Here is a 9,554-nt window from a genome sequence, read left to right as displayed (position 1 = left end):
GTCTCAGTTCGCGATTCTAAAAAATGTCTTGGCAGTCAATCAGGTCAGTTCACTACCTCCAGACTGACAGTTTGAACCGCAAAGATGAACTGACAACTGACTGATTGACTGATAGCAACTCTGATTTGATCCTTGCTCTTATTTAGCTGCACCAGGCGCTGCGGCCGGAACACGAGACTGGCCTCCTCAGCCTCCTCCAACCTGACGCTCTTGACGAATGACTCCAGGCCATGTATTGTCTGGCTCGCGTCTTCCACCTGAGTTGTAAGACAAGTCCACATCCTGCCGTCGCCATCGTAGGGTGGGGGTGACCCTATCTTTGTCTTGCTTGCGACTTCTACCAACTTGAGGTGTATTTGGTAACATTCATTACCGAGAGATTTGACTTCACCTGTGAGGTTTTCGAGGGATGCATTGCCGAGCTTTGCGTCCTTGTCGAGTTCGGAAAGGGATACTGATAATGTCCAAGCCGCTTTGTTCAGAGCGATGACAGCAGAGGCTGCGTTTACAGGTGTGGATGCAACTATCTCCATCGCTAGTAATCGACGTGGACACTGCGATGGGTGTGACTCGCAGGGTGAAGCTCACTGTCGTCTGCGGAAAGTCGTACTAGGCAGTGCGATGAATGTGACACTAAGCGCCGATAGCCATGCAGGTAATGGCTTGCGCCACAAGGTTATGTGTCATGCGGTGAGCATGACCGAGAAGACCACTTTGAAATTTGAATACAATTACGCCGATGTGGAACCCCTTTGTCCAGTAGAAACACAAAAAGGTATATCGAATGCCCATAATCGGGTTCAGAGGAATCATTGGTGTCACAACATCCTTGCATGTTCACGTCGATGGTCAAACATGCAAACCCTTTAGCAAGGGGCGGAAATGGCTGAACGTCCTGGTCGAGATGCGCCATGAGACGCAGGCCCATCACAAATATTATATGGGAGGCCTCTTTCACATGGAAAGAAGGATATGTTGATAGGTCAGCAAGACAATGGGGCCAAATGTTATCACGTCCTGGTCATCTAAGCCTCTGCGTCTGACCGTAAATAAATCAGTCTTCTAGCTCACTGCGCAAATGGCGTCCCATAGCCCCCAGTGAACATTTACACATTTCGACATTATCTTTTTGGCGCGCCAAAGCCACGTCTACGGCGGCGAGTTGTGCCCATTTACCAAGGATGGCTGGCGCCACAAGCTTATGCGAGGGGTTTATTCCCCGCCGGAACAGGGCAAGCTTACCGATACGCAACGATCGAGCTATTCAGGATGAACTTCACATTCAGCCTTGGTCGTGCGACTGGCTTGAGCGCAGGAACTAGCAATGAACTGATCCAAAACACGGGGTGATGAGACAAGTAAACCTCAACGATTCTAACGATACCGATCTCGATAAGGTATTCCCCACCAAGTTTGTGCCCACTGCATGAGGCAGAGCCTAGTAACACAGCTGGTGGGACTAAACATAGCACGTCCACGCTACCACAATTATGCATTGCGCCAATCATTTCATTCACCGAAGGACACGAAAGCATGGATATACGTTGACCGATTAGCCTGGCCCCCAACGTACGTGAACAAACGAAACTCGGTTGCAGAATGGTTCACAAGTCACTCTACGCAGCATCTGAAACCCATTCTTTGTTTGACCATCCCATGCCTTCTTCCTAGAACCTGATCATCGTGTTCCTTTGTCGACAGCGTTCATAATACCATTCCATCAATCGCCTGTGTCAACGCAAGATTCTAGTCTCTTAAGGCACATCATCAATTACATCAGTCTCGATGGCTGGACCCAATCAAAGCACATGGGCGAACACGAGAGTGCCAGTCCGTGACGATGATCAAGGAAGTTTTGAGAGACGACGAGGATGGAAGTACAGAAGCCTAGGAATCGGACCCGTCAAGCTTCCATACTATGCATCGCCAGAGTCACAGTTGATACTGGTCTCATTTGTCTGCTTCTTGTGCCCTGGTAAGCTTCAGCGCATCATCCGAGTGATAAACAAGTTACTGATACTGCGCAGGCATGTTCAATGCCGTCAATGGGATAGGCGCAGCAGGTCTTGACGATGACGCCCATGCCAGCAACGCTGCCAACACTACGCTTTATGCTACCTTCGCCGTCGTTGGATTTTTCGCCGGTACCATCACGAACGTCCTTGGCATTCGAATTGCACTCTCCTTCGGTGGTCTGGGATATTGCATCTACGTCAGTGCACTGCTTTGTTTCAACAAGACCCAAAACTTAGGTTACGTGGTTTTCTCTGGTTTCCTGCTGGGATGTTGTGCTGGTATTCTGTGGGCTTCCCAAGGAGCGATCATGATGTCGTACCCAGTAAGTTTTTGTTCTTTCCATGCTCTGAGAATCCGCTTACCAGACTGCCTATAACAGCCCGAGAAAATGAAAGGACGGTATATCTCCTGGTTCTGGATAATTTTCAATATGGGGGTAAGTTGTGGTTGTGCAGAATGCATCTGAGACATACACTGACTTCGTACCATCACTTCTCAGGCTGTTATAGGCGGTTTGGTAAGCGGATTCCCAGAAGGCATAGAAAGAACAAACACTGACTTCAATATCAGGTGCAACTAGCGCTCAACTTCAACACCCGCGACGGAACTAAAGCAGCAGTTACGAATGGTACATATATCGGTTTCATGATTCTCACGTTCTTCGGCGCATGCCTCTCCTGGACACTCATTGATGCCAAACATGTCGTACGCCGCGATGGCAGTCGGGTAATCATGATGCAACACCCAACTTGGCAATCCGAGATCTTCGGTCTTTGGGAGACTCTCCGTACGGACCCATATATCATTCTCCTCTTCCCGATGTTCTTCGCTTCGAATTGGTTTTATACATACCAGTTCAATGACGTCAACTATGCGCGGTTTAACGTGCGGACCCGCGCTTTGAACAACACACTGTGTTAGTACTATCCTTGTTAGAATTGTATATGAGACATATACTGACCCGTATACCGACCGTTAGATTGGTTAGCGCAGATTTTTGGAGCTGCTGTATTCGGGTTTGCGCTAGACTTCCCGAACGTTAGAAGAACTACCCGAGCAAAGATAGCCTGGGTAACTATGCTGGTGTTGACCTTTGCTGTCTGGGGCGGAGGATATGTCTTTCAACGACAATACAGTCGCGATGATAACAGCCTCCACTACGACTGGACCCATGATGGATATGGCGGCCCAATGGTTTTATACATGAGCTACGGCTTCTACGATGCAGCGTGGCAAACTTGCGTTTACTGGTAACTAGCTCACCTGACGGTTTCGTTCTCTGTTAACTTTTCCTAGGTTTATGGGTGCCATCTCCAACAACAGCCGCAAGCTTGCGAACTTTGCAGGCTTCTACAAAGGTATACAATCAGCAGGTGCGGCTATAGTGTTCCGTATAGACGGCTACAAGAGGCCTTACATGGATATCTTCCTGTCTAGCTGGGTGATGTTGGCTGCAAGCTTGGTTATCGCCCTACCTGTTATGCTTCTAAAGATCAAAGACACAGTGCCACTCGAGGAGGACTTGAAATTTACAGATGAGACTATCGAAGATGTACTGGGTAGAAGAGAGGGCTATCTACTAGACGAGCCCGAGAAGGCGTAGGATGGTGCGTCCGAGTTGAGAATATCTGGAAGCCGATGTTCTCGCCTACATGCGAAGCTACCCTGCCTCCAGCGGGAGCTACAACCAAAAGATGGTTAGCGCGCAACTAACAGATTAGTACAGGAAGGCCAGTTTCCTCGTGCGAAAAGTATCTATATATCGTTCGTCAAACTTTCTACCATCGAATCTCTCACCATCTCAGTGATGCTTTCTCAAGTGGTGTTGGGCGCACGTCCGCCGCGATATCGGCAGACTATTTCAGTCCGGTGTACATTGTTCCGACGCATTTCGGAATACTCACATTCCCAGGCTCACTCCGAAAGGTAGCGGCATCTAGCTAGCACCACACGTTCATTCTTCATCATGACATATCTGCCAATAAGCCGTGCCCCGCTCTTGATGATGGATCGAGTTTCTCTTCCTGGATTAGAGCCCAACAACCCAGCTTTCTTGTGTGGTGGGGGAGAGCTTCATTCGGCGAAACTCTTATCGAATACTTGCCATGTGTTTTTGTTGAGATCATATGACAGACACGTTACTTGTTATATATGGTCCAGGTCATCTGCACTCAGTCTCTTCAGAGGTAAAGAACTCTGCAGAGGCTCTATCCAATACACACCATGGCGACTAGGTCTCAATCAGCCCTTGTGAGCACGAGCACCACACCCGACAACCAATCGCGGTTTGAGCTGGAAACAAGCTCAAGATGGAACGACGAGCCTGAGAACGAGACATTGCTGCCTCCAACCGATGGCGGAAAAGACGCTTGGTTGTTTCTTGCGGCTGCATTTGTGATAGAGATGATGGTGTGGGGTAAGCATTACACTTCATAGGCCACGGTTATCCACTTGCAGCGCTACTAGACGTACTTGGGTACTCGGCTAACATTTGATCAGGTTTTCCATGGTCATACGGTATCTTCCAGGAGTACTATAGCTCATCGCTACCCTTCTCGGGCGCATCCGGCATCCCAGCTATCGGAACATCCGCGATGGGCATACTCTATATGGTCGCACCTTTCACATTCGGATCACTTATACGTTGGCCACATCACAAGAGGAAGGCAATGGTTGCAGGCTTGCTTATCATGTGTCTTTCGCTTGGACTGAGCTCACTCTGCACGACCGTACCACAACTTATCGTCACCCAAGGCATCCTTTATGGTATCGGTGGCGCCGTCACATATAGTCCTGTTGTCACTTTCCTGGACGAGTGGTTTGTAAGACGCAAGGGTCTTGCATTCGGCATCATGTGGGCTGGTACAGGGTTAGGCGGTATCCTCATTCCGCTCTTACTCCAGTTTCTGCTCAATCACTACGGCTTCCGCACCGCGCTGCGCATATGGACGATCGTGCTTTTCGTCGTTGGCTTGCCTCTCACCTTCTTTTTGAAGCCGCGACTTCCCGTCCCAGCCACGACTAGGTCTCGCATTACCTTCACTTTCCTGACAAACAGGTCTTTTTGGATCCTGCAATTTGGAAATATCATGCAGGGACTAGGTTTTTTTGTGCCTTCCATCTATCTTCCTACATATACGAAGGCCCTCGGTTTCAGCAGTGCGGTTTCCGCTCTGCCCATCATCCTCATAAATATGGCTGCCGTCATCGGATCCATTAGCATGGGGAGTATTGTGGATCGGACGCACGTCACCACTGCCATTCTCATCTCCACCATCGGTGCTATGCTCTCCGTCTTCTTGATCTGGGGCTTCAGCACCTCTCTACCGCCGCTGCTCATATTCTGCTTCATGTATGGTCTCTTCGCGGGCAGCTTTACCAATACCTGGCCTGGCATCCTGAGGACAGTGCAAATGAGTACGGGTCAGATGGAAAGCTCTATGGTCTTCTCTTTCTTGTCAATGGGTAGGGGTATAGGTAATGTTGTGAGTGGGCCGGTCAGTGAAGCACTGTTGAAGATGGGCAATGTTGGTGATCATGGCTTGTATGGGACGCCATATGGTAGTTTGGTAGTTTGGACGGGAATCAGTGCTGCGCTCGGAGGCGTGAGCATCATTGGAAGGAGGGTGGGGTGGCTGTAAGCCCTACGTCGAGACTAGACCAGCTTATCAAAAGTCCAGTCACCCATATCTGCTTTAGTCGCTCACCAAAAGGGGGTGGATGTACCAGGTGCCTTTGAGGCGTACGAACTGCTATGTCTCTTAGCGTCATGTGGTCCTCAAATGGATAAGCTGGTTCATGTATTGGTGCAAGGGCATGTTGCGCTCATGGAAGATTACAGGTGGAGTCGACAGGTTTTTTTTTCATATATGATATTATGGCCATCATGGTTCGAGGCCTTCACGAAAGCTCATGCCTTCCACCCGGACATGCTACACGAGCAGCTTCGAAGCAGATAACGGTCACTTAATGCTGCCAGGATTTAATTTAAATACAAAAGATGGGTTCTTGAGAGTTATTGGTGATCTCTTGTTAATCTCTTGAATAAAAAAGTAACAAGTGATATTTGTAAGAGGGATGAAAGAGAGTAGCACGATCGAACGAGAGAAGTCCAAAAGAGTCGTGTCAGCGGCTTGAGTGCACACCCGCCTCGTCCTTCTTTTGCTGGCTCATTTCCTGTCCGCGCCAGTGTAGTGGTTCATACCGATTTGGTTTCCAGATATCGCCATCAGTTTCAACCTGTTCTTCTCGTCCCCTGCCCTGACTACTCTTTTGAGAATAAGCTGTCGAAAGCCCATCAATGTAGTCATTGGCACCCATCATGCAGACTTCTTCACATTCACCATATCAAATTGTGTGGAGGAGAACAGTACTCTCGTAGTGGTCGTATGCCTCTTGTTCTCTCCACCCCCTCTTTCACTCTGATCATCCTTGCTCCTTCTACTCTTCCCTTTTCCAGCGCGGTTCCTCTTGTCTAATGGCGAGTGACATACAATTTGACTTGTTGGTCGATGAAGCGCCGCTTCGGAATGTGAATGGAGCTGTGCATTGTATCGCGGTAACGGTAATTGCATGGAAACTAGGTCTTCTTCAGATTGTGTGTGTTTTGACAATCTATCTGGCTGAGTAGACAGCTTTGCAGGGCTAAAAGTGGACTTCCATTTCTTCAGTGTTGTGCCAAACCCCATCTTGCTTGTGTTGTCTGAGGCGATCGTAATCGTGGTTTGTCTCGTAGGCTTTTTTCTTCTTCGATGTTAGGAATGATTGACGAGGCTATGAATGTAGGTTGGGAAATTGAAGAAAGCGATCGAAGAGCGCGTGGGAAGATATCGCATGCGTTGATATCACAAGGGATTTCCCCATGATTTCGGATGAGTTGCATCTCTAGCCAAAAATGGTAATCCCTTGCGTAACGGTCGATGAACGATGCGGCCTGCGCCGCAGAATAGCGTTCTTGACCCAGCCGGTAGTTCCTCGGTAATGCCTGATGACTGAACCAGGTCTTTGGAACTTGATGGAAAGTCTATTCAGACTCGAGACAGCTTCTTTCACAAACGCTTGGACTGGGAGCAGTTATAGTTCGGCGCGGCTGTTGGTCCAAGTGACACACCCACATGTTCGCAGCGGCGCAGCGGCATCTGCAGTACTACTCCCGGGGACCCCGGCCGTACCGATATGAGATGGCTATGCAATTTCAAGAGTGATCCGTCAACTCTGTGCTCATTTTGTGTGGCTTGCAGTTGTGGCATGAGCTTTGGGGGGAAGCGGCACGGTAACGTAGCGACAGGGGTATGTCGGTACCCGACGTAATGCATAAGAAGCAGCGAAATTGCATCCGAGAGCGTGCCGCGTCTAGACCATTAGGTTCTTCCACAGGTGGTCAGCATGGTATTGGAAAGCGCTACGAGGCAGGGCACACGATGAGGGCCAGGAAAGTGTCTTGAGGCTGGCTCAGTGACAAAACAAGATAGCCTTTGGGCTTGCTGGGTGCGATGCCATACAACATGTTATGGAGCAAGAACGATAGACACAATCGCGGTCGTATTCACGCCGTGTAACTAGCCATTGTTGGAACGGTACGAAGTCAATTGCGTCGCATATGCATATCGGCCGCTCTCTCCACGGTAGATGCTACAGACCCTCTTCGGATCGTGCTCTCTGTGGGCATGTGCGATAGATCGCCCAAGGCATACTTCAGAACCGCCGTGTTCCTTGGTCGTATTTGCAGGGCTTATCGTACAGAGCTCCAGCATCGCCGATTCACCGAACTCGGTGCAGATTCTTGTTCTTCCTTAGCTAATGAGTCGCATCGTTACCTCGACCGTGGCGAATGTACCCGCAGATACAGGCATAGCTCTCAACAGAGTCGGTCCAATACCCCTCCAGAAGCCACCCAGACCCTCTCCCCTATATGTCTTGGCGAAGCAGTCTCTCATACTCTTGTACTTCTGTTCCTTGCCAAACGCATCACTCTGCATCTTGCTCTTGATCACATCGAACGGATAACTGCTTATCCAAAGCACTTCACCAGCGAGTCCACCATAAGCCGCAACTTTTAGAGTGGAAATTTCCGAACGGTCAATGTTGTTGCGCGCAGCATCTGCATTCATCATGTACTCGAATGCAGTAAACCAACAGCCGTAAGCTTGGGCTTCGCGCATGAATGTCACAGCTGTGCCGCGGTAAACGCCGCCGAGGATGCCTTGGTGTGCAGTGAGCTTACGCACACAGTCGATTGGGCCGGCATAGAGGCGGTTCGCGCCGTGCGGCTGTGTCTGCAGTCTTATGCGGATGTGCTCGATAGGACTAGACAGAGCGGTGTTGGCGATACCGGCGAAAGCACCAGCGGCATAATACTGTGAGTACGAGAGTTGGCCTTTTCCGGTTTTTGCCTCATTGCTAGCTTCAAAGGCGCGTCGCGCGTAATGGAAGCCACCGAATTGAACAGATACACAAGCTCCGATTCCGATGAGTGGTGTCAGCGTACCCTTGTAGAAAGCAAGTGCTCCTTCATTTTGGTAGATTTTGGTCGCAGCATCCAAGGCACCAGAGTATTGTGATGTTGTTTGTAACCTAACCTACAGGTATGGAGATACGAAGTCAGTGTATGTCTCACATGCATTTCGTACAAACACAACTTACCTTGACGATGTCGAAAGGTTGTCCAATGAGTACCTAGAAAATGAGGTTCAGTTTGGGTGGAGAACTGGCGCAATAGTGAAAGTACCTGTGCGACTCCTCCTACTGCACCTGCGAAGAGATCCTTGAGTGTCCGGGAGAGACCGTCCTGAACAGGCTCCTCGTGCTCAATATGAGGCTTTGACATTCTGCTCTCCGCGCTTTCCGTGTCTCTAATGGCTCTTTTTGCTTGTTGCTCTCTTATCGGAGTAGACACGGACCTGATAGAGGGGTAATTACGACGTCACCAACTTTCAAGGCACCGTATGCGCTCCTTGCGTGAGCACCAAGAGATGGAAAATTTCCTTGTAAAGTCGTTGTTCAAAATCGCGACTCACAGCTACTGCGAGGTCGCTCAAAGCCATGCAAAGGCTCCAAAAGCCAATGGCGTGCTTGCGCACAGACGCGCTAGCAATGTCCTTGGATAGCCGATGGTTAGCTGCATCCCATGCCTCAAAGTGGTCATCTTTTGCACTATTTTGCCATACTACAGCGGTTCCATTAGCGATAATATTCTTGTCACAATCATTGAATTCTAACAGTATCATTCCAGTTTTGACATGAACATAGATAGCGCTTTAAGGAAAGATGCAGACGCAAGACTAGAAACGCTGTGAAAATGACCAAAAACTCAGATAGCCACCCAGTATATCCCATGATCCCCGATTTGCGCTAATCAGTGTTTCCATGCAATGCGTATACGAATGCTTTACGCCTATCCCATCGACACATATATACAGACAAGGAGATAAAGAGAAGGGTCGAGCAAGCTTCTCCGGGTTCAACAGGAGAACAACAGACTACCAACGAGTCTAGAGGAACCTCTCGCGACATTTTTGATGTGATCCAGACAAAACGTT

The 9,554-nt window shown here is 49.3% G+C and overlaps 3 protein-coding genes across 3 annotated transcripts; 2 read left to right on the top strand and 1 right to left on the bottom strand.

Moving 5' to 3' along the window:
• Window positions 1-1,785: 1,785 nt before the first annotated feature.
• Window positions 1,786-3,619, top strand: J4E82_010599 (uncharacterized protein; the record flags this gene model as incomplete). The annotated part of the gene is made up of 7 exons (XM_051736810.1): window positions 1,786-1,975; window positions 2,028-2,338; window positions 2,396-2,452; window positions 2,516-2,533; window positions 2,587-2,932; window positions 2,996-3,266; window positions 3,313-3,619. 7 exons carry the CDS (start codon window positions 1,786-1,788, stop codon window positions 3,617-3,619), a joined length of 1,500 nt encoding a protein of 499 aa, XP_051583456.1.
• Window positions 3,620-4,239: 620 nt separating this feature from the next.
• Window positions 4,240-5,657, top strand: J4E82_010598 (uncharacterized protein; the record flags this gene model as incomplete). The annotated part of the gene is made up of 2 exons (XM_051736809.1): window positions 4,240-4,432; window positions 4,516-5,657. The coding sequence occupies 2 exons, from the start codon at window positions 4,240-4,242 to the stop codon at window positions 5,655-5,657; spliced, it is 1,335 nt and encodes a 444-aa protein (XP_051583455.1).
• Window positions 5,658-7,808: 2,151 nt separating this feature from the next.
• On the bottom strand, window positions 7,809-8,842 carry J4E82_010597 (uncharacterized protein; the record flags this gene model as incomplete). The annotated part of the gene is made up of 3 exons (XM_051736808.1): window positions 7,809-8,594; window positions 8,659-8,691; window positions 8,744-8,842. The coding sequence occupies 3 exons, from the start codon at window positions 8,840-8,842 to the stop codon at window positions 7,809-7,811; spliced, it is 918 nt and encodes a 305-aa protein (XP_051583454.1).
• Between the last annotated feature and the right edge of the window lie 712 nt (window positions 8,843-9,554).

This window comes from Alternaria postmessia, assembly GCF_024291825.1.
Source record: "Alternaria postmessia strain BMP 2775 chromosome Unknown scaffold_133, whole genome shotgun sequence".
NCBI lineage: Eukaryota > Fungi > Ascomycota > Dothideomycetes > Pleosporales > Pleosporaceae > Alternaria > Alternaria postmessia.
The sequence above is the reverse complement of the archived record's forward strand: the minus strand, read 5'-3'. Positions and strand labels throughout refer to the sequence as shown.